The sequence below is a fragment of the Knufia obscura genome (genome assembly GCF_036327395.1).
Source record: "Knufia obscura strain CCFEE 5817 isolate CBS 148926 chromosome Unknown scaffold_7, whole genome shotgun sequence".
Lineage (NCBI taxonomy): Eukaryota > Fungi > Ascomycota > Eurotiomycetes > Chaetothyriales > Trichomeriaceae > Knufia > Knufia obscura.
Genome location: NW_027042693.1, coordinates 1,340,008 through 1,363,587, shown reverse-complemented (window position 1 = coordinate 1,363,587; position 23,580 = coordinate 1,340,008). Strand labels below are relative to the sequence as shown.

General features: G+C 50.7%; 11 protein-coding genes across 11 annotated transcripts; 4 read left to right on the top strand and 7 right to left on the bottom strand.

Moving 5' to 3' along the window:
* Nucleotides 1-967: 967 nt before the first annotated feature.
* Nucleotides 968-1,902, top strand: SPC2 (signal peptidase complex subunit spc2; the record flags this gene model as incomplete). The annotated part of the gene is made up of 3 exons (XM_064875109.1): nt 968-1,007; nt 1,092-1,387; nt 1,543-1,902. The coding sequence occupies 3 exons, from the start codon at nt 968-970 to the stop codon at nt 1,900-1,902; spliced, it is 696 nt and encodes a 231-aa protein (XP_064729509.1).
* Nucleotides 1,903-2,435: 533 nt separating this feature from the next.
* PMZ80_006696 (uncharacterized protein) lies at nt 2,436-4,093 on the top strand (the record flags this gene model as incomplete). Its single annotated transcript, XM_064875108.1, has 4 exons — nt 2,436-2,471; nt 2,518-3,628; nt 3,723-3,904; nt 3,956-4,093. 4 exons carry the CDS (start codon nt 2,436-2,438, stop codon nt 4,091-4,093), a joined length of 1,467 nt encoding a protein of 488 aa, XP_064729508.1.
* Nucleotides 4,094-4,496: 403 nt separating this feature from the next.
* PMZ80_006695 (uncharacterized protein) lies at nt 4,497-5,633 on the bottom strand (the record flags this gene model as incomplete). The annotated part of the gene is made up of 1 exon (XM_064875107.1): nt 4,497-5,633. One exon carries the CDS (start codon nt 5,631-5,633, stop codon nt 4,497-4,499), a length of 1,137 nt encoding a protein of 378 aa, XP_064729507.1.
* An 830-nt stretch (nt 5,634-6,463) lies between these two features.
* PMZ80_006694 (uncharacterized protein) lies at nt 6,464-7,448 on the bottom strand (the record flags this gene model as incomplete). Its single annotated transcript, XM_064875106.1, has 2 exons — nt 6,464-6,625; nt 6,681-7,448. The coding sequence occupies 2 exons, from the start codon at nt 7,446-7,448 to the stop codon at nt 6,464-6,466; spliced, it is 930 nt and encodes a 309-aa protein (XP_064729506.1).
* Nucleotides 7,449-7,758: 310 nt separating this feature from the next.
* On the bottom strand, nt 7,759-8,832 carry PMZ80_006693 (uncharacterized protein; the record flags this gene model as incomplete). The annotated part of the gene is made up of 1 exon (XM_064875105.1): nt 7,759-8,832. One exon carries the CDS (start codon nt 8,830-8,832, stop codon nt 7,759-7,761), a length of 1,074 nt encoding a protein of 357 aa, XP_064729505.1.
* A 280-nt stretch (nt 8,833-9,112) lies between these two features.
* PMZ80_006692 (uncharacterized protein) lies at nt 9,113-9,593 on the top strand (the record flags this gene model as incomplete). Its single annotated transcript, XM_064875104.1, has 2 exons — nt 9,113-9,246; nt 9,323-9,593. The coding sequence occupies 2 exons, from the start codon at nt 9,113-9,115 to the stop codon at nt 9,591-9,593; spliced, it is 405 nt and encodes a 134-aa protein (XP_064729504.1).
* Nucleotides 9,594-12,120: 2,527 nt separating this feature from the next.
* Nucleotides 12,121-13,929, bottom strand: PMZ80_006691 (uncharacterized protein; the record flags this gene model as incomplete). Its single annotated transcript, XM_064875103.1, has 1 exon — nt 12,121-13,929. The coding sequence occupies one exon, from the start codon at nt 13,927-13,929 to the stop codon at nt 12,121-12,123; it is 1,809 nt and encodes a 602-aa protein (XP_064729503.1).
* A 1,710-nt stretch (nt 13,930-15,639) lies between these two features.
* PMZ80_006690 (uncharacterized protein) lies at nt 15,640-16,672 on the top strand (the record flags this gene model as incomplete). Its single annotated transcript, XM_064875102.1, has 5 exons — nt 15,640-15,689; nt 15,748-15,914; nt 16,031-16,091; nt 16,208-16,426; nt 16,480-16,672. 5 exons carry the CDS (start codon nt 15,640-15,642, stop codon nt 16,670-16,672), a joined length of 690 nt encoding a protein of 229 aa, XP_064729502.1.
* A 778-nt stretch (nt 16,673-17,450) lies between these two features.
* Nucleotides 17,451-19,311, bottom strand: PMZ80_006689 (uncharacterized protein; the record flags this gene model as incomplete). Its single annotated transcript, XM_064875101.1, has 2 exons — nt 17,451-17,738; nt 17,794-19,311. 2 exons carry the CDS (start codon nt 19,309-19,311, stop codon nt 17,451-17,453), a joined length of 1,806 nt encoding a protein of 601 aa, XP_064729501.1.
* A 1,581-nt stretch (nt 19,312-20,892) lies between these two features.
* Nucleotides 20,893-21,482, bottom strand: UBC4 (Ubiquitin-conjugating enzyme E2 4; the record flags this gene model as incomplete). The annotated part of the gene is made up of 3 exons (XM_064875100.1): nt 20,893-21,032; nt 21,079-21,338; nt 21,439-21,482. The coding sequence occupies 3 exons, from the start codon at nt 21,480-21,482 to the stop codon at nt 20,893-20,895; spliced, it is 444 nt and encodes a 147-aa protein (XP_064729500.1).
* A 675-nt stretch (nt 21,483-22,157) lies between these two features.
* Nucleotides 22,158-23,441, bottom strand: PMZ80_006687 (uncharacterized protein; the record flags this gene model as incomplete). The annotated part of the gene is made up of 1 exon (XM_064875099.1): nt 22,158-23,441. One exon carries the CDS (start codon nt 23,439-23,441, stop codon nt 22,158-22,160), a length of 1,284 nt encoding a protein of 427 aa, XP_064729499.1.
* Between the last annotated feature and the right edge of the window lie 139 nt (nt 23,442-23,580).

Here is a 23,580-nt window from a genome sequence, read left to right as displayed (position 1 = left end):
TCGATAACTAATAGTCGTTTTTAGTACGCCCTCTAAACGCGCTGCTTCGGTAATACCGATCTTATACGTACGGTACCTTTTAACCGCTTAAGAAAAAGCTGACGAAGTTTTAGGTATGGTTTGCATATAGTATTATGATATAGTTAATTCATGAAAGTTGTTATAATTATAAGTTGGTAGAAACGCGACGCGTCGCCAAGTGGTGCGCGTCGCGCAGTAGTCGCGTACTGTATCTCATACCGCTTTTATGCTCCAAAGTCCATCACAGCCTCAAATCACGCCAATATGCTACTCGTCATGCGACAAGAGACGCTGATGGTTTTAAATGAGGGCCAAGCTTCAAAGTGATGCGCCCGTTGCGGCTCTAGAATGCGACTCCTGAATTGAGAATAGACAGTCGTTAGCGAGAGAGATTAGCACCTTGATGTCACGGCTTGTTATCAGCGCTTGGAGATGGTCAGAAAAGGACATTCGCATTGAATCACTGACGCTGACAATGGCACGATGAGGGGAATGTTGTATCAGGATATCTCTTTCGTATGGGCTTGTGTTATTGCAGACTGATGAATAGAATTAGAGAGCATGGGAGGAGCACAATGTGCAGTGAGAGAAGGAGCAATTTGCTCCGCGACGACAAGACAAGTTTGACCATCTTTGTATCATCTCTGCGGATCACTATGTACTAGCACAACTTACAATGTGCCACATACTGCTGCTGTAAAGACAGAGACCGTGACAGAAGAGACCAACCCCGATATTTGCATCAGGTCCCTTCCTCGCTCGCTTCGGTGGTCGGTGACAGCCTTAGGCCGCCATGTTCTGCTGCGGACAGATTGTACTTCCTGCGTCTAACTATAGTGTATACACAAAAGTGACCCGGTGTCCTTCTTAATGGTAGCTACAACATGATCGATACGTGAATTTCTCTTCCTCGCTACTGTCTCCTTCATAATTGGATTTAGCAACAATGGCCGCCGCTCAGAAGATATCACTGTACAACCTCAATGGTCAGTGCTCACATGCCAAAGTCCCCTCCTCAAAGCATATGCTCTCAACGCGACGATAGCCTGCTAACACGGGTGACCTTGTAGAACTCAAGGCCACAACCGACGATGCTCTCGCTCCGATCCTGACTACGCTACCCAAAACCTACAAGTTTACACAGCATCATTACCTTACCAATGTGCGGCTAGCACTGGGATATGTCGCAGTAACGATAGCCGGTGTTCTCTTCTATGCTGATTGGAAGCTGGGATGGGATTCGACTAAGGCGTATACTGCACCCGCATGCGTGGTGTATTTTGTGTTGAATGGGGCTTTGACATACTGGATGTGGGCTGTTGAGAGTGGGAAGGTGTTCGTGGGGACCAGAGAAGGTGGGCAGAAGGTACGTGCAGTGTTGCATATATCCAGAGTTCTGTTTGGGGCCGGGGATGAACCTCTGCTGCTCCGTCGGGACGCCAGACGGCGCGTCATGTTTATCGAAAAGCACAACCTCTATTCGGGACATTGAGCGAAGACGTGCTAACATTTATACTACAGTTGACCCTCAGCTCCTCTGGCGTGAAGAACAAGCCAATCTACAAGCTGAAAATACGTTACGAACTACCTCAGACCGGCAAACGCGCTATCGATGATCAGACAATCGAAGGCTCCTTTACAGACTGGTTCAATGTGCACGGGTTCCTAGACAAAAAGGCGTTCCGGAGATGGCTGGCTGGCAACCTCGAGGTGGTTGGTCATGCTGATCCAGCGGCCAAGAAGGAGTGGGAAGATGCCATAGAAGAGCAGAGAGTGGACGAGGAGGTTGTCTCTGAGGGTGCAGTAAGATCTGGAGCAGAGAGGGTGAATGCGACGACAGAGGGTAGTGCGAAGAAGAGAGGACGGCCGAAGAAGGTATGATCTGACAGGCGAGCGTGGCTTGACCTGTGAGCCATGTGCGACGAGAAATATAATTGCCTTCGCCGCCACCGAACCTCAACCTCTGAAATGTTCTCTTGGGGTTGGACTTATTGATTTGACCACAGGAAGTACGCGACATCCAACATGCTCACTGACACTGTAACAGCCTCTGCACTGTTCACAGGTTCTGGAGCAAAATGTTGGTGTTGGCGAAGGCCTGTCCATTTGCCCATAGTCACCTGTTTATTCATAACACCAGCATGGTATTCGGGACGCTGCAGATTCAATTCAATTCGACGTACATGAAGCCTCATGTGTTCTATGCGATTCTCACAAGCCAAGCGATCTCCAACCCTCGTCATTCCGCATGCGGGGTCTGGTATCTCCGCCCGAGGGCCACGGCAGCAGGAAGTCTTGGTCCCAATATGAATGTTACGATTCTTCATGAAGCGTTTTACTCGCGGACGCGCAAGGACAAGATTTGATCACCTCACAGTCGCAACCACAAACTTCTCAAACCACTCAACGTCAACATGTCTTTCAAACAAGAACTCTTCATCAACGGCGAGGTTCGAAACACGACACCGTGGTAAGACCATAACTAACAGAACACAGTACGTCTCCTCCTCGTCTAACGAGACGCTCACGATCCACAATCCCAACGACGACTCCCTCGTCTCCGACAAAGTTCAAGCAGCCTCGGAAGCCGACGTCGACAAAGCTGTAGCCGCAGCGAAAGCAGCCCTCCCATCATGGAAGGCCACAGCAGGCGCGAAGCGTGGCGCTATCATGCTGAAGTTCGCTGATCTGCTCGAGGCGAATGCGGAGCGGATAGCTAAGCTAGAGAGCATGTGTATGGGTCAGCCAGTCTCCTTGGCAAAGAAGATGATTCTTGGACCCGTCGCATTATGGCGATACTACGCCGGCTACGCAGGTAAGGTTGCCGGTGAGTCTTACCCGCCTGACGGCGAGGATGGAACGTACAAGATCGTGCAGTACGAGCCGCTGGGCGTGTGTTCTGGTATCTGCGCCTGGAATGGAAGTCACGTCCTCGCGGCGTGGAAGCTTGCGCCTGCCATGGCGGCGGGTAATACTTTTGTGCTCAAGAGCAGTGAGAAGTCGCCCATCGCGCTTGCTCAATATGGTGAGCTCCTGAACGAGGCAGGCTTCCCAAAAGGTGTGATCAACATCCTCACCGGCGATGGCAAGGTCGGCGCCCTCCTCGCATCCCACATGGACATCGCCAAGATCGCATTCACTGGATCCGCCGCAGCAGGAAGACAAGTCCAGATCGCAGCCGCGAAGTCGAATCTCAAGCGTGTGACACTCGAGCTAGGCGGTAAATCACCCGCTATGATCTTCGACGACGCCGACATCGACAATGCGGTGCTGCACTCAAGCGACTCCTTCCTCCGAAACAGCGGTCAGATCTGCTTCGCCGCATCGCGAGTTCTCGTCCAGGAGAGTATCGCGCCTGACTTCATCAAGGCCGTCAAGGTCGCTTTCGAAAACGCAGCGAAGAAGATGGGTGATCCGAGCTTGCCGGATACTGCGTTTGGCCCGCTCGCGGACAAGAAGCAGTTTGATCGGGTGATGGAGTTCTTGAAGGATGGGAAGGCGGAGGGTATCGAGGTGCTTACTGGAGGTGATAGGAAGGGTGAAAAGGGGACGTTTGTGCAGCCGACGGTGTTGTTGAATCCTTCGTTGGACTCGAAGGTTTATACTGGTGAGTTTTTCTCGTTGATGGGCTTCGGTCATTTTCACTTTGACTGGGTTTTGGCCTGTTCACAACGAGCCCTGTGTGTCGCTAACAACCTCAGATGAAATCTTCGGCCCCGTAATATCAGTCCGAACATTCAAAACCGAAGAGGAAGCCATAAAACTGGCCAACAACACGCAATACGGCCTCGGGTCAACGGTGTACACCGCAGACATTGGCCGTGCGCTTCGTATTGCATCGCAAATCGAGGCAGGCACTGTTGGCATCAACAGTGCATTCAACGTAAGTATACCCTTCCGTGTGTTTTGCTCAAAGCTAATAGTGCGCGCGCAGACGAGTCCACAAACACCATTCGGTGGATTCAAGCAGTCCGGATATGGCCGTGAAAGTGGTATTGAGGGTATCAAGAATTATCTGCAGCCAAAGACAATTCATGTTAATATGAACTTGCCGGCGAAAGCGAAGAAGTGAGGTGCGCACAAAATGGAGTGCGAGGATAATACCTGCGCGCAGCAATTGCTGGCCCGACCCCAGCGCAAGCCTTGTTAGTTCTGATGATCGTGGGAAGGCCCATTGGTCGTCTTTGCTACTGTAGCGCTCAAAAGTGCCAGGGTGAAGACGGACGAAGATAAATTACCATTGCCTGTAAAACTGCAGATGGAAGTTATATACAGATGATCAATACTTTTCATCGCCCTGTTCTGAACGATGTCCTTCCCGAGTTACGCATGATGAGTCCCCATAGTATATCTTTTCCGACACGCCTTGCAAATATGAACTAGTGTACATTGTTGATGCCATTGTGTTGCGTTTCCTGAATATCGTGTCAACTCTCCTAACTTCGAACACCTCATGTATGCTCCAACCAAGCAGCCTATGCAAGATCAGCACCACATTCCTTCATCTGCTCCAGGAAAGCATTCCGCGCCAGATATCCCACCTTCTTCTTTACAGCCTGCTCTGCATTCGCAAACTGGTTCTTATAGCGAGCAATTCCGTTGTGCTCCTCGACCAGCACGTCATTGACGACCCAGTTGATATACTCTTTGATGGAAGTCTGCTTGTTTGGGTCGATATCCATCTCGAGAAGGTACTCGAAACCTTGTTCTATTCGACGCGACGTGACCCAGCGAGTTGCTGCATCTCCGATTGTCAAATTTCTGGCTGCATCAGCTGCAATTCGCACTGGGTCGATGCGGTTTTCTTTGCCGCATATCGGGCCTTTCGTCTTCAGCCAATATTTGGCGTCGGCTCGTGCTTCTGGGACACCGGGTTTCCAGACAACTCCTTCGCCTCTTGAGTTCTTGATTCCGAAGGCAGCGGCGAACGGGCAGGCTTTTTCCACCTCGTCGGCTAACCGCTGCATCTCGAATAGTATCGGGTGGTCGGCTGTAATGTTGGATGTATCGAATTTGAGCTTCATCTGGCGTGCACGAAAGACGGAGTATATGGCGGCTTTCTCGGCTTCGATATCAGCGAAATCTTCGTCCTTCTGCCAAATACCGTTGACCTGGATGGACAATATCACGAAGCGATTGGAGAGTTCTGCTAGGCCAACGCCCCTCTGAACACGACCACCGATCCATTCTCCAGCAATAATTAATGGAAAAGCTTTGTTGATGACTTTGTCTGGATTGCGTTCCTCGAACCGAGTAAGGACTCGCTTCTTGAGGTAATTCAGGGCGTCAGGGAACTGTGCAATGTCCCTTGGCCAGCCTTGCTGATTCTCGTCTGCTGCGCATATCCTATTCCGTGACTGGAATAGGATGGATTTCGTCATTGCTGCTTCGTCGGCGAATTCGTCGTGAAGGTCGTAGACGATATCTGCGTGCATACCGTGTAATTTGACAGTTCCTTCCACCTCGAGAGTGGATGGCAATTTGCCTTCATATTTCAGTTTCTGGAGCTGCGATAGAAAATCCTCATGCTTGCCAGATATCTTTGGAAACAGGTTGTCTTTCGGCCTCGGAAGGCCATTCTCGCCATTCACAGCGTCGGCAGCGAAGGTCATGATTGCTGTTCGTTATTGCGACTTAGTACACTTAGATTGTAATAGGATAAGCCTTCCAAGGACTGTGTCAGCAGAGATATCGATGCAGGGAAAGCAGGAACGAGAGAAACTGGCGTTGTCAATATATACTTCAGACATTGCACTTTCCCAACATCGCGTTTTCAGAGTCATAATGGCAGTGACAACGCAGTGAGTACTTGCATTGTCTTGGTTCTCTTTATCACCATCTCGACGTCTGGTTCACTACCCGCCCATGCTGACATGAGTCAGACATGACTGTTCAGCTGGAGCTTAAAAGGCGGCGCGGCACAGTCTTCACTGTTGAGCAGCAAGCTAGCGGAACCAAAGGATAGTTTATGCTTGCTCGACAGACGTTGTGTTGAACATGATGAGAAGTATGGGAAGGAAAGAGTTTTGAAGAGAAAAAGACAAAGACTCAAGACAGTTTGTATTTCTTTGCTGTGGCGCAGGAGGCATGCTCCTGTGGCTGTGCTGTGCTTGCTCTGCCAGGTGCCTTGCCCTTCCCATTTCTTTCTCTACCAGCTTCCCCGTAGCACTGTCAGTAGCTAGACTGTCGATGCTCTGCTGCGACTGGGCGTTCGGGCGGTTGAGCATTAGTACGAGCATTCCTTCCCTGGACTCTGCCTCAATTTTACCATAGTGCTGCCTATAAGCTAAAGCTCCAGCAATGATGGTGCTTCTAGACAATCGCTTCGCGCAATAAAACTCAGAATGCCCTCTCCCCACATCTGGTCTCATCAAACCTTCTAGAGCTCGTTGTCGAATACTGGGGAGCACACCAATCATGTAATTTCTTTCGCAAGGCAGTATCAGATAGTGTAATACTTGTCATGCTCAATGGCGTTAACACTTTCCACAAGCCATGGATAGTCTCCATCGACATAACCCTCAGGCAGTCGCTGCGGACACAAAACAACTTCACCAGCGTTCTGCAGAGTCACACACCAGCTTCGGCTGCTGAAATGCACTTTCTGCTTTGACAATTAGCAGGGAACACATTTTTGACGTCCGTCAGCGATGACCTACCCGCTCCAAAGGCATGATTACCCAGTCGTCGGCGGTGAAGGTGATCTCCCATTCCAGGACCACTTCACACCTGCTAAAGTCTTTGACATTAAAAAGGTTTGTGAGCCACTTGTCTTGCTTTTGATATAGATAATTGAGAGGTCGTCGCAAAAACTGTTGCGTAAGCTTCCGTCCTGTTGCAGCCACATCATCCGTATTGCGGAAAATACCCAAATTGTTGACTCGGTTCGAAAGCTCTGAGCGTTGCAGAGAATGTCCTTTGGCAATATTGATAGCTTCCACGTACGTCAAGTAGCAGTCGAAATGGCCACGGAATCGGGTTGTTAACGAGATTGTGATCTTCTGCATATTCGACATCTTCGTTTTCAAACATGAATGAAGATCGGGGAACCTGGTGCCCGCACGAGCCATCTCGTATCTTGTCATTTTGGGGTCGATCATCATCGTCCTGATCATGGCTAACCCCTCTTTGCCATAACGCTTCTCGAGCACCTTGAAGGCTCGTAGATCCTGAATGCAGATTGTAGCATTGGTCAAAAGGGCACCTTCGAGCTCATTGTAGGTCAAGAACTTCTTGGAAACCAGAAGCAGCGAATTCAGTCCATCAGTGTTCGTCGAATCTGCTTCTTTGTCTTTCTCTTCCTGCTTTGCATTCCTGGTGGCTCTTGTAGCGGCATGTCGAGGTTCAAATTTGACATGTAGACCGACGACGAGGTGTTCCAGGATGTTTTGTTTCACTTCTGCTGGCAGATCGTACCAGAATGCCATTATGTCCGGGAGAGGATTGTCGTACGAGGACGCTCAGAGGATTGTGCAATGCGTTGAGAGGACTGGAAGATTTGGCGCAGGTGGGAGATAGTAGTTGGAACAACTGGTTGTTTGGCAGGCGCATTGGTGACAACCGGTTTCGACAATGAGGAAGGCGCCATGGATGAATTCAGATACCTCTTTCTTGAACAGGCGCTATCAACATCAGCATTCCCAACCAGAATTTTGGGGCTAGCATGTGCTTGTTTCTCACTAGCAGGTCGTAAATTGTTTCCCAGGTCGACCGTCCAACGCGCCCGCTGCACCGTTTTCACCTACCTTCACTCCGATGCAACGATGCACTAACACAAATCTTACTCTTCTGCTCCACGTAGAAGTCACATCTATCCTCCTCATCCTGCACAGCTAAGGCACCAAGTGTAGCTGGCAAGACAATAGGCTTTCTGAATTGCACCTTCATTGAGAAAGGCTTGTCCTTAGAATGAAAAGTGAACTCATTGCTTCTCTCAAATTGTTCCAGCGCAATAGCCAAAGCATGGTTACCATGAGCGATAGTACTCTTGAATCCGAACAGATTCGCCGCCAATCGTGAAATATGGATTGGATTGTAATCTTTGCACACTGCTGCCCACGTAGTCGGTGAGTTCATCGACATAGTGAAGGTGGCAGGGTTTCCTCTTGCTCGCAGTTCCGCAATGTCCAAGCTCTCCGTCCTGGATGCCAATACATCTGGCTTCGTCCTGAACCTCATGAATTGCAACATCGTAAATACCTGCCGATAGATCACCAAGGGGTCCTCCTCATACGACACAATCTCAACCACAACATCAATTTCTAGACCTCTTTTCACCTTCCTCGTCTGCCGCACAAGACGTGCTACCACGCCGGTTTTCGTCTTGATTAACGACTCCGCAGTGCACATATCTGGGCGCAAGACTTCAAACATGTTCTTGACATTTACCGCCCCTAGTGGCCGAATTGGAGACTTATGATGGGCTAGTAGAAGGAGCATAGCTGGCTCGGTCAACGCTGAAAGCAAAAGACACGTTTGTGCGGGGCTGTCGAGTAGAGCCTTCAGATCACGTCGGTCGAGATCTCCCGATTGCACAGTGGGCTCCTCCAGAGCTACAGCATACTGCCGCAGATCACCCTCGGTCAGATCGAAGGGCATCGAGACAGAGAGCTCTGGCAGCTCGTACTTATCGTGATTATTGACCCGGAACTGACTCGCCAGGCCTAGCAGATGAAGGATTTGGCGCCCAACGAAGACGAGGATGACAAGGATCACTTCTAAGCTGGTAAGCTCCTGAGGGTCAAAAGCGAGCAACGCGTCGCCATCCGCATTTCGCAACGGACCTAAGCGACGAGAAAGAAGGGAGATCATGATGTCGAGGGAGACGCAAGGAAGGATCTACCATGACTCCCCCCAGGCTCGGAGTTGAGGATGATGTCGTGTGTGTTTCGCGTGGAAGGCCCCATAGCGGAAATCAAGTCCATGCCGTCATCGGCTGAGATCAACGGAAGAACCACGAAGAGCAAGTTCTTGGCTTACAGGTCGTCCCTACGTGTTGACACGCGTGTTCTGCTTGCTTATTTGAACACGCAGGCTGTCGAATTGTACCGGTGCTTAAAGGGAAGTGGTATTATCTACTGCCGTAGAAAACATGTCCAAGGAAGCCACAAACGCCAGTAAACAAGAGGTGCGGAAGGACGCCAGTGATGATGGCTGGGAGGACGAGAGACAAGTGGACGTCAAGGAAATACTTAAAAATGCTGAAATAACAGACCGGTTGTTGCTGTAAGTCCACTTAGTCCGGCGCTATTGCTCAATAATGATCTCGAATTGCTCCGTGCTCACAGCATGCCTACAACAGTGCTCTCGTAAATCACCCTGATTTCGTCGGCAACAACCCCCCATCATCCCCCAAGCAGCTCTGGAACGCAGCTGATTTCTGCCGCCGCACATACATAGAGTATGCCCTTCCCATTCTGCCCCAATTCTGCTTCTACCGATCACCACGGTTCGTCAACCGTAAGATCCTCAATTACTCAAGGAGCTACGTCATCAATGGTGGACTCCTGAAGATCGCAGAGGGTGCGCCTACAGAGGAACAGGATCGATGGCTGGAGGACCCAGAGAACTGACCGGACGAGGATGAGAACTTCATGGAGAAAGCTCAGGATCTGTGGTCGAGAAATTATACCTTGGCCATGACGATTGCGGACAAGGAGAAGGAGCTATACATGTATGAAGGAATTTTTGAGTATGGAGAGGAAGTCGAAAGCATTGTAACGAAGATATTTGGTGGAAAGGAGAAGAGGGAGAGCTTCGAGAAGAATCATGCTGGCCTGAAGAAGTGAACTTGTGCATTCCTCGTTGAAGTCACTGGCGTGCTCCCAAGACATGAGATGACACATTTTGAGATCGTACAAAGCGACTTGCCGGGCTGATACAAGGGTTAGTCGGACTCTTTGAAGAATCGCTCTTTACGGTGTACAGGAAATCTTCCACGGTGAATCACCTGGCTAGCCTGCTTCATCCGAGCGCTGATTAAGATCACGGTTCCAAGTACATTGTGCGGCTGCACCAGCAGGCTCTAGCACACAACCTTTCTCCTTCATCGGATTGTGCGCTTGTCAAATTGTGTCTGCTATAGCTCCTCGCCTCACCTAAGCCTTTGCACCGACGACTGGACAGGCCGCCAGGGCTTCTTTGCTTGCCGTATCAACCGATGGGTGCTTCTCGACCTTTCCCTGCTTTTGTGTAAGCTTCGACTTTCTGTGGCCGTCTGTTCGCCCATACCTTGTGATGAGACAGAGTAGCTTTTGTGACGGGACATGTCTTCTGTACGGGATTTTCGATCGAGGGATGATCTGGCGGCAACACAGAGGTAACAGTCCTAACATCTCGTCAGCCGCTGCTTTGTAACATCATCATCGCTACCACTTGCCCTGCAACTGGACAGACGTTCTCATCTCGCGCAGCATGCTGTGGCTCTGAGACAACCTTCTGTAATGCCGGGCAGGCCGCCGCATCTGCGGGACTGGTACCCTCTGGGATTGGGACTTTCGGGTGCTGAGCTAGGGTGTTGTGGTGCTCGGTCGTGGCCCCAACCACCGGACACGTTCCCGGCTTGTCAAGATCGACTTTGGGATGGCTCGGAGGAAGGACAGAGTTGGTGGTACCAACGACTGGACAGACTGCTGCGGCCATATTGAGTGATTAGCAACGTATGAGCAGGTCTGAGGATCGTAAGTCACAGGGTCAAGTTTGGAGTGAGAGCAGTTCTTGTTCAGCGCAGGAAGCAAACAAAGAACAACATATAAAGGGATGCATCGTAGTCGTGTCTGACTTCGGCGCCCAGTACATGCTTCCTAGGCTACGGAGCCCCGCGCCTGAGCCGGAGCATGACAAGTAGCAGGACGCGAATCTTGTCGAAGCACGTGTGTTGAGTTTATGCCAGGCACGAAATGGTTGGTGTTGTGTTGACCACGGACGGCACGATCGACCGCAGCTTGCTAATCTCTAGTGTTTCATTGGTTGAAATCTCGAGGCTAACAATGGATCTCCCTGCAAACGTGCATAGCAACGGCTCTGCGCGGCTTCGCCCTACCTGATTGCTCTGCCCCTGCTAAACCATCAACGTGGCTGAGCGTGCGCACAAGGAATGAGAACTGGCGTCCTCGTGAAGCACGAGATTGAAGTCTTCTGGAGGCCTCGTACTCGGCGCGGGTTCGCGAATCGACCAAGCCCGACCTCGAATTACTGGATTGGTATCTTTCTAGTGATTGCTCTTGAATGTGTACTGGCGTGCTCCCCAGTCACGAATCAAGCGGCCAGCTTGACAGTTGGCTTTGAGGTTCTTGTCCTTGAATTGGATCACCTGGAAATAGCGGTGTCAGTGGCGTTGTTAGAACGAGCAGGATAAAGAAGGTGATAATCGTGCTTTCAGGGTGTACTCATTATGGTATCAAAAGTAGTTCTCTGACTACAAACGTGACACGGCAAATATGAAAACAATATTGAAACAAAACGACCTTCACATGTAGCCCCTTGCTCATCCGCCGACATCTCCTCAGCTGTCCGTCTCGAGCTCCAGTCTCGCAGAGCACAGCTCCAGCAGCTCTTGAGTCCAAAAACGCCTTCTTCCTGTTCAGAAGAGCCGGGCGCCGTATCATGTCGTGTGTGCTGGCGTCCACCCGGTTGTCATTATCGGACCATTGTGAGAGTGACAATTATACCAGTTCTTATGTGCTTGAAAGCCAGTTCCACCGCGCACATGTATGTCCCATGCACATCATACTGCAGCTCTCCTGTATCTGTAATGGCATTGATAGCCTTCAGCACCGAGTGTTCAAGGAACGGGGCACTCCCGAGGGGTCCCGAGTGTACTCATATAGATCCGCCACGTACCAGACAACGCGCTATTCCGCACATAAGAGCCTACCGAGCCAAGAGTCGAATCTTTGTGCCATCAGACCGTGCCAATCAATAGAAGGAAATTTGACGGTAGGCTGATACTCATCTGATGGATAATTGCCAGAGAACTGAAGCGAGGAAAACTTGTCGTCCATAGTGCTTCAGTTCTGACTCAGTTCCATCTCACTCTTGCCGCAAACATAACTGGAACACCGCTCATTGGATCTTGAGTTCGAACAGGCAGCAAGATACTCATGTCAGGATAGCCCTCTCTAGTGCCTCAACATCACCTCCCGCTCTCCGTACTGCCTGTAATGCTGCCTCACTCAGTTTCTTCCGCCTCTCACGTGCCTCTTGTTCTCGCCGGTGCCTGGTCTTGGAGCTGCCGCTGGGCGCTACATCATTGAGCAACTTGCTTGCATCTTTGGGCGTGAAATTGACAAAGTCAATAGCGAAAGCATCTCCTGGCGTTTTCGGTGTTTTAGGCGTGCGTGGCGGTCGCGACGTTGATCGATGCCGAGGTGTCTCGGACCCCTTCACTGGACCTGACTTGTGAATAGATTTCCGCCGGTGCTGGCTTGGGTCACGACGACTTGGTGACCTCTGTCTCATTGACCTGGACGATCTGTGTGTCGGGGACATTGATGGTGAAGGACTCCGGGAGATATTCCGTGCTCCTCTTCGAGGTGTGGTGAAAGGTGAGCTGTCTGATCCAGGGAAGCTGCGAACAGGAGGTGGAAGCGCAGGATAGGACGACAGTGCATTTGCATGTGTCGGCTTCGCACTCTGATATCCAGTCTGTATCTGTGGCATAGAAGAGGGCTGCAGCTCGGCCGGCTGATATGGTATCGCAACACCAATCTCTTCACTGCTTAGGTATTTGATACCTAAACCATCATCGTGACTGTCGTCATGACTGAGAACGTGGTGCGTTGCTCGGCGAGGTTTAGGCTGTACTAGCTGCGGGTAATGCTCTCGACTGGCTTGTGAAGATTGTGTCTGAGCATGAGTAGTAGGCGGCGACCACCAGTTCTGAGGTGGCAGAGTATTATACATGCCATTGTGGCTTTCACCTGATAAGTTCGAGAACTGTGAATTGTGAGAATTGTGCGAAGAGTTGGGACTTTCAGAAGTCCAGTCTGACATTGGTGGGAGGTCTTCATTGATGAAGCGATAACTCATGTCATTTCGATCTGGAGGCTCCGAGAACATATTGCGGTTCGTAGCATTGAGGTTTGCATTCAGTATAGAAGCAAGATTCTGGTTTGCCGCATGAGCTGCCTCTTGCCTCGGCCTGTTGAGGTGGTGCATGGTCGCTGATCGGATCTGTTCCATTTTCGTCGGACTGTTCGCCATGTATGCTTGCCTTGACCGCCCTGGCGTATAACCGGGTTGCTCTGTGAATTGGTTGCCAGGTATCCCAAAGGCGTCTAGGTAGTCATCGTTCAGCTGCAGACTGATGTTTTGAAAATCCTGCTGCCACGCATCGACATAGCCGTTTCTGCCGTCAACAAAAGACCGTGTGTAGATCGGGCTAGGCGATAAACTCATTTCTCGTGATGGGCTTTGTTGCCCACTCGGGGTCCAACAATGAGGTATTTGCAAGCGGTCAGGCGAGAAACTCTTTGTTTCGTATGGTTGAGTGGTCGACCTGGGGCTTCTCAAAGCAAAATTATCGTTCGCGACGAGGTGTGCAGGCGAGACGATGGGTGGAGGGGCATTGTTCGCCTTTCGTGTTTTCTCGACCACTAGTTGTCCCGGCTTCTGATTCAGGCACCATACTCCCTTGCGCCAGGGCTGAGGAGGCGATCGTTCGGATTGGCTCGTCGTTGCATGAACAGAATCAAATTCATTGGTCAAGCTGCATGGGTTGACAGCGAAGAGATCATCAGTACTGCCATGTTCTTCTTTGATCCCTTCATCTCCGCTAGCCTCGTAAAAGTCCCTGTCGAAAAAGTCGTCGAAGGAGTTTATTGCTGGTTGATCAGCTGAAGAGAAGAGGAACTTCAAGGCAGTGTCTTCGGGCCTTGGAAAGCAATCCGGCGAGCTTGCGAGAGACATATTGGCTGCAGTAACTTATGCGATGGGCTCCATGTATGGGGACATATGCAAGATGTGGCCGCAAGGGATAGTGGTAGACTTGCAGCACAGGAAAAGCAGGAGGAAGAATTTCTTGTATACATCTTGATTGCCTTTTCGAGCTTGCTCTGGTAGCTGAGGGCAACAGCTTGGAATTTTACATACCTCGACAAGGAGTCAATGCTCGCCACAGTATATTTCAATGCTGGAAAGCACGGACGAGAAGGGAAGAGGAACAAGATGCGTCGGATTATCGACGCCCCGGGCTTCAAGTTTCTGGTGAGCGGAGCCTCCGTTGTGTGGAGATGATCTTCCGTGCAGTGGCTGCCATGACCTGCTGCACCTTGCTTCAAGTTTGATCCCATTCATCGTGTCATGATGCTGGTCAGCTGTTCTAAACACCCCTGACGAAGGACTTTGTAGCAGCGGGGGATATGAAAGATGTGTTCGACGAAAAATGACACGTGCTGGACGTCTCTTGGAGACGACACCACGATGGAAGTGTTTCCACTGTCTCTGCTCGGGCAAACAACGCTGTCGACACTCGGAATGCGCTGTCGGCGCTGTGCTCGCTCCATTTTGATATCATCGAGAAGTGATCCAAAAGCAACACAACACACGCGATTATAAATTTCAACAGCGCGATTTGCGCGAGGTCTACCTTGCAACTCTCCAACTCTCCGCCTTGCAGATCTGGCAGAAGTATTCACAACTTGAACCCTACCCTAACCCAATGGATCTTCCAGAGGATCTCTTAGAGAATGTCTCTGAGGGTCTTCCGGAGATTGACGAACAGATCGCTGAATCCCAAGGTACCTTCCTTCAATTAGACAATCTCGGTCAGCTATTTAATGATGCGTCTACAAACACAACGCGCAGCTTTCCAAGAGACAGCCTGCTATCTCGTTCTTTCGATCGACCAGACAGTGGCGCAAGCACTACTCGCACCGAAGATGATGAAGAGCGCAGGCCGTCCTGGTTTTCCGCGTCTTCACCCGATGGTTAGGTACCATTGTGGCAAGACTCGAACACATTCACCGAAGAACAAAGGCGACAGGCTGTCGCACGTGCACGGGAGATCAATGAGCTGGCAGCTAAGCTCGCAGCCAAGTACAATGGACCTATGCGAGGGGTAGGAGATGTAAGTACAAAGCCCTTGGCTATTCCAGTCCATCGCGTCTTTGTTTGGACATAGGCCATTGTGAGACTATTTCTTGCGCAGGGGCATAGAGTGGTGGTTGCTCAACTGTCCCGAGAAATTGATCTTACCCTCCTGTTTTACTACACATAATGAAAGATATCGATCCGACGAAGAAATCAAACGATCGAGTACCTCCATATAGCGAACCAGATTGAAAGCCATCAAAATCAAGGTGAGTGCCACGAGTAGTTGGACTGACTAAGTTTCCAGATATTTCGAACAAATCTCAAGCCAGGCATGTGTTACATGGAAGACGTGTATCACGCCGAATGCGGTCACTGGGCCAAAAGGCCGAGGATCTATCATCGCTGTGCTGGGGCACCCGACCAGCCAGCAGACCAACTCCACACAGTGCCTTCATTGCCACAGTTCGAAGCGAAGGTGGGTATATATCGAGAACATGGTGATCCAAAGAAGCCAAAGCCAGGTATGAGAATGAGCACTCCATGTACTAACGCCGTCACTTGTGGTTCCGCCAGAGAGTTGAGCAAATGCGGCAAGTGCAGAATCGACGTCGAGAAGATTGTCAGCAACCAGACAGGTATGTGGTTCTCTTGTTCTCGAGATCCTGTAACGGGCAAGATGGTGTTCAAAGATAGGCAGCCCGAAAGTGTTGCATCGAAACGGGCACGGCTGGGGATCGAAGCTGCTGAGCAGGGCCCAAAGAACAGGAACAAGCCTGTCCCCTTGCAGAGGACATGGGAGGAAGAGCCTAAGGACTCCGACTCGGACGCTCAGTCTCGAAGCGGTAGTTGGTCTAGTCATGGTCATGTTGAGTTGTAGACGTTGCTTGGCAGCTGTTGCAGGCGTTATGGGATAGTACATTGGTTTACAGGTATGAGGTGTCATTCTAGACCTTGCTAATTTTATATTCCTGGGCAGACAGAAATGGTTCCACAGACAGAACGGTGGTTGTCTTGAACCCGAGCAACCTTGCAGCTTGGTAAGTGCTTGCATGGCCATGCCCCGTCCGCCCTCAATCTCCCTTGCTTCCATGCTGCGACTTCCGCACGTGTACTATGTTCCTTATCCGCGCCGCCAGCTGACAGTTGCTATCAGTACCGAAAACACCCAACCGACACGAATACTGTCCATCAGCGATTGGCAAAGTCCTCAGATTGATCCGCTTGATAATGACCACGCTCCGCTTTTCAACCTTCCTGAGCCAGACGGTCCATTCCGAAGCACACCGTCCTCCATTTCGGAGAAGCAGCATATTGGGGCGCCGTCGAACGACAGCAAAGCCAGAACAACACGCAGGCACGCGAAGAAACCCAGGCAAGCACAACTATACTTCTCAATTGAATTCTTTGTAAGCTGACACGAGCAAGGGATCTCCTCTCTATGTTCGCGAAGAAGCCTGGACATAGGGAAGCAGCCCAGATGAAGCAGATTGCCGACTACTCCAAAGAACATCAGGCGATCCACGACTGGCACGATCCCGAATCCATTGATCCACTGGAGAAGGTGCCAGAGGCAGCTAGCGAGAAATACACAGCAAGGCACAGCTGCATTGTGCAATGACCATCTCGAATGACCACGAGACGAGAGCAGGTACATATCAGGATAGAAGAGAGGCCAGAGAGGCCAGAGAACTCATTAGAAATTTGGAGCTGAAATATCATCGAGCACAGAATAAACTTGACTATATCGGAAGACATTTTCACAGCGACATTCATCCTTGCATACTAGTGACAATGAACATGTATTGCAGTGTGTCCACGGCCATCTGCTCTGCACCATTTACCTTCTTATCTCATTCCAGATGCTCTTCATCAATGTACCTCAGCCATAGCCCGCTGCATCTTACCACCACGACAGCAAAATCATATCATGTCACTCAACCCAGCATGAAGCGCATCCTCTTCTCTGCCCTCAACTTTTTCCTCCCTATCATCCTAGGACTGATGCTCGGCTATCTTCTCCGCATACTGCTCGACTACTATCAGTATGCACAAGCATCCAGCGCACCAATTGCACAACCGAAACAGACTCCCTTCGATGTTTCGTTCTCGATACGGGCGATCGCCATGGTGTAGAAGGTGCCAATCTACAGCCTCCTGGTAACGGGAGACACGTCCTTCAGCATAGCCCTTGCCTTCAACTTGCTTGGTGGTGAGCGGCCTCGGGCGACACATAGGCGACTGGGAGACAAGCAGAGTAAGACATCTCGGCAAACAGCAAACAGGTCAAGGAACGGTCGGGTCGAAACCAGGACAAAATCAAAGCATACAGTAGAGAATACACACGGACCAGTCATCGAATGCATCTATTCTTCTCGATATACCGTCTACAACACACCCTAAAAATTCTCCTTCCCATACACAAACCTAAACCCACCCCTCTTCCCTACCCCAGGCTCAGAATACATATTACACTTCGTATGCAACTGATTCCCCAACCCATTCGGTCCACAAAAGAACACACCCGCCTCCCCGGGCGCATGCAACTTCTTCAGCGCCTTAAAGATCATATCCCAGTTTGGCCGTCCGAAGTTCGTGGGGGTGTGCAGGCCCGTTATTGCGTCTGAACTGGAAGAATTGAGCATTATGTTTTGGGCGTCGGAGGCGGAGATCTTGGCTGTTAGGTACTGGGGTGTGTTAGTGATGATGGAACCGGAGAAAGGGAGAGGGGAAAAAGCTTACAGCGTGGATCTCGATATTATGTTCCTTATCCTGTATCTCAATTGCTTGAAGCAACGACTTGAACCATTCCAGGGTGCCGAAATCACGACAGACCCAGAAGAAGTAGACTTTTCGGAGACGAGTTTGAGAGCCCGGATCGCTGCTGGACATGCGGTACCAGATGCTCTTGAGGATGCTGGCGAAGGGCGTTACGCCTATACCTGCGCCGACGAGGACTGCGGTCTCGAATTTGAAGACGTCTTCTGAGGCGGTGCCGAAGGGTCCGTCGACGTAGATTCTTGGTAGGATTTTTTGGAGGCCTCCTGGTGCCATGGACACTACTCGCGACTTTGCGCGGTCGGCTCGATCGGTTGATGGCTTTGCGTCGGGACTGCAGCCGAGTGCTTTTCCGAGCGCTTTCGTGAAGTTGCCTACCATTCGGACGTGCACTGAGAGGTGGCCTTCTTCTGGGGCTGAGGTGAGTGTAAAGGGGTGATATTGCCATATCGAGACCTCGGGACAGCAGAGGAAGATGTACTGTCCTGCTCGCATCTTTGTTCGCTCTTTGTGAATTTGGATCTCGACGACGTTGCTGGGATGCTGTATCACTTTCGTGACAAAGGTCTTGTGTCGACCTCTGATTTCTCGAAGGATGCGCTCGAGGAGGTACGCGAAGCCGCCGTACATCCAGTACTCCCAGAAGACGCCCGTTCCGAAGCAGAATGGCGCCGTATCAGTCTTGATCATGCAGAATGCACCATGAATCGACCAGAAAAGGAAGAAGACGATGAACAGGTGGTGCGTTGACCAGAAACGTTCGTAGTTTGCGCGCCGTGGTTTCTCGATAGAGGTAAACAACATGGCCATGAGTGCAAAGAGCATGATGTAGCCTGACCAGCCAGGACCAGTCATGAAGTTAGCCTTGAGGAAGCCAACGAAACCCAAGCCATTCTTGGCAGCGAGTTGAGCGAAGTTGTTCCAGTGAGCTATCGTGTGAAGCCACGTGAAGAAGACAATCGAGTAAGCCACCAATTTGTGGAAGGAGATGTTGCTGTCGAACTGGATGATGCCGTTCAAGGGTGTCTGCCTGAGGAGGGAGATCAGTGTCCGGCACACTGGGAAGAGTATCAACGCTATGTCCACGTGGAGGACCAGCGCAGCAGCTCGTGCGGTAGGATATGTCAGGCCAAACGTTGCTCTTGCTGTTGTCAGGTTGTCTTTCAGCTGGTAATTCATGAACCCGAATGTAAAGATCATGGCGTGAACGAGCACGAACACTCCAACCAGTATACGTTGTGAGCCCTCATTGACCATCCACCTGTTTAGCTTTTCCATAAAATTCAGGTCTCTCGGAGCCTCCCCACTGATCTCTCCTGACAGCAGTAACCTTGAGAGGGGCGTTGTCCTCGATCGTTCGCTTGCGCTGGACGCTGAGGACAATGTACTGTTCGATCTTTCCATTGGCTTTTCGAAGTAGTATCGCGGAACAAGGTCTGAGTGACTGCTGTTCGAGCGCACCCATGGCTTCGTAGCGGCCATTTCGTACGTTTGTTGGTACGGCGGTGCGGCCATGTTCGATATAGACGACTGGCTGTCGTACAGGATTCGGGGACGTATCAAGGAGGGTACACCTCGTAGACCCGGGTGTCGCGATCAAGACCAGCTTGATTGTTTCCGAGGACGCACTGCGTTCTTGATTAATGCTGTATTGCGCCGAGCAACGTGGTAAAATGGATGCGGGATGTACACAAGGAAACAGCCGCAGGCTTCCAAAGTAGGAAGAACAACAGCGGTAACGGGCACTCGGTGCGAGTCAAGACAATCACGGGTGGAGTTCGAATAGTCTCGAAGCAGAGGTTATCGTCTCGGAACGGGTTCGCAGAAGCACCATCCGCTTGAGCCAGGGGCTGCTTGAGCAGAACACATGATGGCATCCGAGAAGAAATGCATTTTCCGGGCTTCAATTCTAGCCCTGGTTGGTGAGATGGAAGATAAACGCAGAAAGAAGCGATTGTATGGGTCAGGAGAAGTCGAGAATACGCGACGGCCAACGTTAGCTGGCGTCTAACAGACATATTCAGCATTTCGACAAGATGATTGGTCAGAAACACGGGCTGAAACAGAAGTCTGTCCGACGACGTCTCATCTTCTGCATCTTTGCGGCTTGAAAGGTCTGAGGCGGACTTCTGCTCGGTTGCTCCGATGCACTCCTTGATTCCTTCCACGTTGCTTTTGGCCTGCTGCGACGTCTTTGCGGCACGTCTGTGATCCGAGGTTTGTGGTATTGTGGACGACGTTACAAATCTGTTTGAGGGAATACTATGGGACCCAATGAGTTGGCCGGATTATGTGGCCACATCGTTCGAGTTAAAATCCATTTGCTCTAGCAGGTGGCTTTTGGAGCATAAGGCTGTAAAGAGAACCGAGTAAGCAGGAGCATTGAGAGGCATGTCCTGCCAGCATCGTGATGCAGAGCCTGGCAACAGGCTGCCACTACCGGCGAAACCTAACTGGTCACGAGAAAGGTGCCAGATGGGATCAGCATAGCTTCATACCAGTCGTCAACTGTTGGCAAGATATGGCAGGGAGGCTTTCTTGATGTAAACATGAACAAGGGCCAATGCACCAAGGGAAAGCACGATCGCCATCTGTGTACTTGACCGAGCAGCTATTCTTATACAGAACGTTGTCCAGCTCTCCGATTATCTTGGGTATCGTCACTGCAGTCGAGAAGTTCACAAATTTATTCACAGTCAATGTGAGTGGGCACCCAATGCGGTAAAAGCGATCTCGGTGAGCAACACCAAGTTTGCAGACCGAAGAATGCTTGACGATAAAAGAGGCGACAGACCGAAACAGGGCGTGCATGAATTGCCAACGGCGTAGTTTATGCTGCATCGTGAAATCATGCCCAGATATGCTGAGTGTCGCCAAATGAACCACCTTGCCCATGAACCCCGAGCTATCGCTGCAATACCACCATCGTTGTCTCCATGGTTCCCCTCATATCTGCATGTTCTTTATTCTTCCGCTCGCATACAACACGCCTTCAGTAACTCTATCTCGTTGTCTCGTATCATAACGCCGGCGAACGCATCTTTCCTTGTGGTCTCTGTCATGCTAGATGGCGAATTTACGGGTCCATTCTCTAGCTGTGGCCTCGTACCTGGCTCGGTCGGTCTTGTAGACGTGTGCAATCTCGGGAACCAGTGGGTCGTCTGGATTAGGATCTGTCAACATCGAGCAAATAGACAAGAGCACTGCTATTTGTTAGCGTTTGCCACCCCACTATTCTGCCCAACTTACCCTTCGATATCGTAAGAGCCGGACTCCATTGGTCTCGCAGAATATCTAAGCAGATACTGCCGTTCGAGTTGATGTTGGGGTGGTAGATTCGAGTTGTGAAGTTGACCTTCGGTGGCTTGAATGGGTAGTCGGTGGGGAAGTGGATTGCGAGGAAGAAGACGCCGCCCTGGAAAGGACTCTCGGAAGGACCCATAATCGTCGCTTGCCAGTGGAATAGATCATCTCCCATGGGACCAGCGGAGCATGATGAAGGAGGGTCTCTGTATTATTGAATATTAGCCATCTTGAACCATTATTGTTGCCCGTTCCGCCATGATATCATGTCGGTATCTGCGGTATGTAGCGAGTCGATGTACGTACCGACCAAGGTCTGTGAGTTCCTTGTTGATGCGCTTCAACGCCATTTTCAATGGATGGGGTGTGTTGGTTGTATTCTAGACTGGATGTGGTCTTGTGACAAGTCTCTGGCTGAATCGCAGGCAGGCTGTGGGCCGAATTAGTATTGACGCCCGACTCGATGAATGATATCGCAGGGCTTACAGGCAAGATACTTGAGAAGTCTTGGTCTTTCAAAGTGGTAAATATGCTTATGAAGGTGTTCCGCAATCGATTGCTTCGTATAGCGTGGTGTTTGAAGTGAGTGATTGTGAGTACGTGAAAAGCAGGAGTGTCAAAGTGGAGGAACAAGAGATGACCGCAGCGTCTTTGGTGGCATGAATCGGCGGGTCACTTGCCCTAGTTGTTAGCCACTCAGGCTGCAACTCGGGCCCCTGCCAGGCATAAACCGGCCTTGGCACTCTGGAACATGCTATCCAGGCCAGGCTTGCTGGAGTATTGGTACTTCTTCAATTCTGCTTTACAAATCCTTACATGTCCCCCGATACCACTAAAGGTGCCTTTATCTGGTACGGAATTGCTAAAGACCTTCGAGGACAACTTCGCCACGGTATGACAAAGCAAATAGGCTCTGTTGTTTTGTGCATGACGCTTACGCCTCCTGGATCAAAACGCCGAACAGAGTCATCAAAGAACAACTTCGAAATGTACATTCATGGAACCGACTATCCCCTGAAACTCTCTCAAACGAAAGCCTGTAGCCCAGTGATGGCCCTTCCTATGACCAATGCATGAATATCACTCTGACCTTCGTACGTCTGGGTCACAAAGAGGTTGGCAACATGGCGTCCGATATGATATTCGTCGCTCACGGCGTTACCACCGAAAATCTCTTGCAGGTGTCGAGTGTTGATCAATGCCCGATCACAGTTTTGCCGCTTAATCATGTTGATCATCTCGGGTGCAGCCTTGCCTTCATCCTTCAGCCGGCTGACTTGGTAGGCTGCCAGAAGACCGTATGCTGTGTCTGTGGACGCATCCGTCAGCTTCTTCTGCACAAGCTGGTACTTCGCAAGCGGGTTGTTCTTGAACTGTTTTCTTTCAAGTGCATACGTTCGAGCTCGATCCAGCGCATCCTCCAGTGCACCCATAACGCCCCACGATATCCCAAGTCGCGCCGAGTTCAGGCATGCGAAGGGCCCCTTTAAGCCTTCGACCTCTGGGAACATGTTCTCCTTGGGCACTGGGCATTCGTCCAGCTGGATCATACCAGTTACCGACGCTCGTAAACCATTCTTGTTCTTCAAAGCTGGTGTCTCGAACGTCCCAGGTGGGCATTGGTCGCGCTCGATGACGAATCCTCGAATTTTGCCAGTCTCTTGCAGCTTGGCCCAGACGACAGCAATATCGGCAATTGGCGAATTCGTAATCCATGTCTTCGCACCTGATAACGAGTAGTATCCCTCCTTCGAAGGATGTGGTTTTGCTGTCGTCTCTAGTGAGCCAGGGTCTGAGCCATGGTTAGGTTCTGTCAGCCCAAAGCAACCGACAAGTTTTCCTTGTCCTAACTTCTCAAGCCACCTGTCTTTTTGTTCTTGTGTGCCAAACTCATGTATCGGTCCCATGACTAAGGAGCTCTGCACGGACATGCCAGACCTGTATCCAGAATCTACTCTTTCAACCTCTCTTGTAATCAGACCTGAAGCTACTGTGCTGACACCTGCGCAGCCATATCCTTGTATCGTAGCTCCTAGCAAGCCCAGCTCACCCATCTCCGTAAGGATCTCTCGAGGGTAGTGCTCATTGCGATAAGCATCGAGTACACGAGGCAACAGTTGCTCTTGACAATATGATCTAGCTGTTTCCTGGATTGCGAGCTCTTCTTCCGTATAGAGACTCTGGTTGTTCAGTGGATCTTCCCACTGAAACTTCGCTGGAGTAGAGGCGTATCGGCGTCCAAGCTTCTGGACAGGCCTTTGTCTCGTGACCTGCCTGGTAGCTTGACGAAAAGCTGTACGTAAGGACATGACGGCGACGAGATGATGGTCACGGTGGATCTGAGGACGAGGGTTGATGTAACACCCTCAGAGCGACCAGGACAATAATATTTAACAACAGCGAGACTTACTTGAATGCGCAATCGTTCAGGATCTTCTTGCTGTCGGT